The sequence below is a fragment of the Austrofundulus limnaeus genome, unplaced genomic scaffold (genome assembly GCF_001266775.1).
Source record: "Austrofundulus limnaeus strain Quisiro unplaced genomic scaffold, Austrofundulus_limnaeus-1.0 Scaffold74, whole genome shotgun sequence".
Lineage (NCBI taxonomy): Eukaryota > Metazoa > Chordata > Actinopteri > Cyprinodontiformes > Rivulidae > Austrofundulus > Austrofundulus limnaeus.
Genome location: NW_013952476.1, coordinates 2036974 through 2038653, shown reverse-complemented (window position 1 = coordinate 2038653; position 1680 = coordinate 2036974). Strand labels below are relative to the sequence as shown.

At 37.5% G+C, this 1680-nt stretch overlaps 1 protein-coding gene across 1 annotated transcript in view; it reads left to right on the top strand.

The window, feature by feature from the left end:
* Positions 1-431: 431 nt before the first annotated feature.
* The window catches only part of ano10a (anoctamin 10a), a gene marked incomplete at its 5' end in the record, with an annotated part of 16505 nt that continues 15256 nt past the window's right edge, over positions 432-1680 (top strand). Inside the window, 2 exon segments of the mRNA XM_014010862.1 lie at positions 432-551; positions 735-919. Coding sequence (XP_013866316.1) covers positions 432-551; positions 735-919 — 305 coding nt within the window.

Below are 1680 nucleotides of genomic sequence, written 5' to 3'. Positions count from 1 at the left end.
TGGACAAATTGTGTTTAAGCTGAACGTAATCATTTCCCACAAACACTGCTCAGTAAAAAGCAGATAAATGACAGAGTCTGTGTGTGAGGGACAGTGGGGATGATTGCTTTAGACAATGAGTGGCGAACAATGGATGAACTCACTGCTGATTGTTTCTCTGTTCCTGGTTTAGGGATTTAATCTGCATCTTTATTTAGTTATTAAACTCRGTTCAGGAAAACAAAAAGTGAGTTGCAATAATGCAGTTTTCTAAATAAAAAAAAAACTGAACACATGCACAACTTTAACTAAAGCAGAATTAGTGTATGCTGTATGTTTTATTTATCCTGATTTACATTATTCTAATGAATCAAAACGACACCAGCATGATCATGACTAAATAAATGTCAAAACAAACCCTACAGATTGTAATATTCTTGTTTATATTTTAGTCCGCAGGTTGCAGTCCAAAGGGATCCTGATCCAAATATTTCCTCTACACGATAAGGAAGAGCTAAAAAGACTTTCTTTCTCTTGGTATAAAAAATTCAAGCTGTCTCTTCAGCCTCTTGGTAAGTGGAGGGTGGCTTTTTGAAAATGTATAAAATTAAAATGCACCATCACTTAAATCAATGCACAGTGGTGTATTTTTCTCTTTTCTCTTCCTGAGCCTATAATAATATTTTTACTTTGTTTTATTTGTCCTGAAACAGTCAGTGCTCCTGTTAGCGCTTCATACTTGTATCTTTTTCCAGATGATATCCGACACTACTTTGGTGAGGGCCAGGCTCTTTACTTTGGCTTTCTGGAGTACTTCACCTTTGCCCTGATACCAATGGCCCTGATTGGAGTGCCTTATTATCTGTTTGACTGGGAGGATTATGACAAATATGTGGTCTTTGCTGTTTTCAACGTGATCTGGTGCACAGTTATCCTGGAGGTAGGAAAGTTCCCGTGCTTTTAGATCCCATGTAGTCCACGTTTTAGWTTTGACCACATGTTTTATAATTTTTTTCTTTATTTATAGTTTATTCATGTCCTACTCATGCGGCTGACAAAACGCTGAAAACGTAGGCTGCATATGAGTATCCTGCGTGGCCGACGGTATCCCAGAACTCATTGCACCACCAGCAAATTAAACAGAAAAACAAAGATGGCGAATTTTTTAAAATTTATTTTACTTTAAAGTTAGTTTTTTTGTTTTTTACAGCGGAGGTTGGCAATTTATCACAGACTGAAGAATGTACGTTAGGCAACTTAGCTGAAGAAACTTTTGTTGCAGTGAGAGGTTAAATAAAATGCAGCTACAAGTACTGATACTGGAGCTCAACCAAAATTATTAAAACTTTTTATGTGCCGTATTTACTTGTGACATTTTTCTATTAAAATGGAATTTGTTTATGGAAGATATACCTTGAAAAAACAACTGAAGCGATGTGATATAAAGTATCGTGGTAACGAGGCAGTGTGGTCACGCAAACATACGTCTTCTGTCGGGTAGGGTCTCATTTCACATCTGTTTATGCAGCAACACAAATCATTCAGATGTTCTTTAGAGGAACTGCTGGTGTTTCAGCCTCCTCCAATGAGAGGACAAGCAGAAGCTTGTATTGTTCTGCATAAACAAACACGCCCACTAAATTCTGACCAATCAGACAATGCAAACCGCACTGATCTGCAAGACAGAGGTCTGACTGCGGC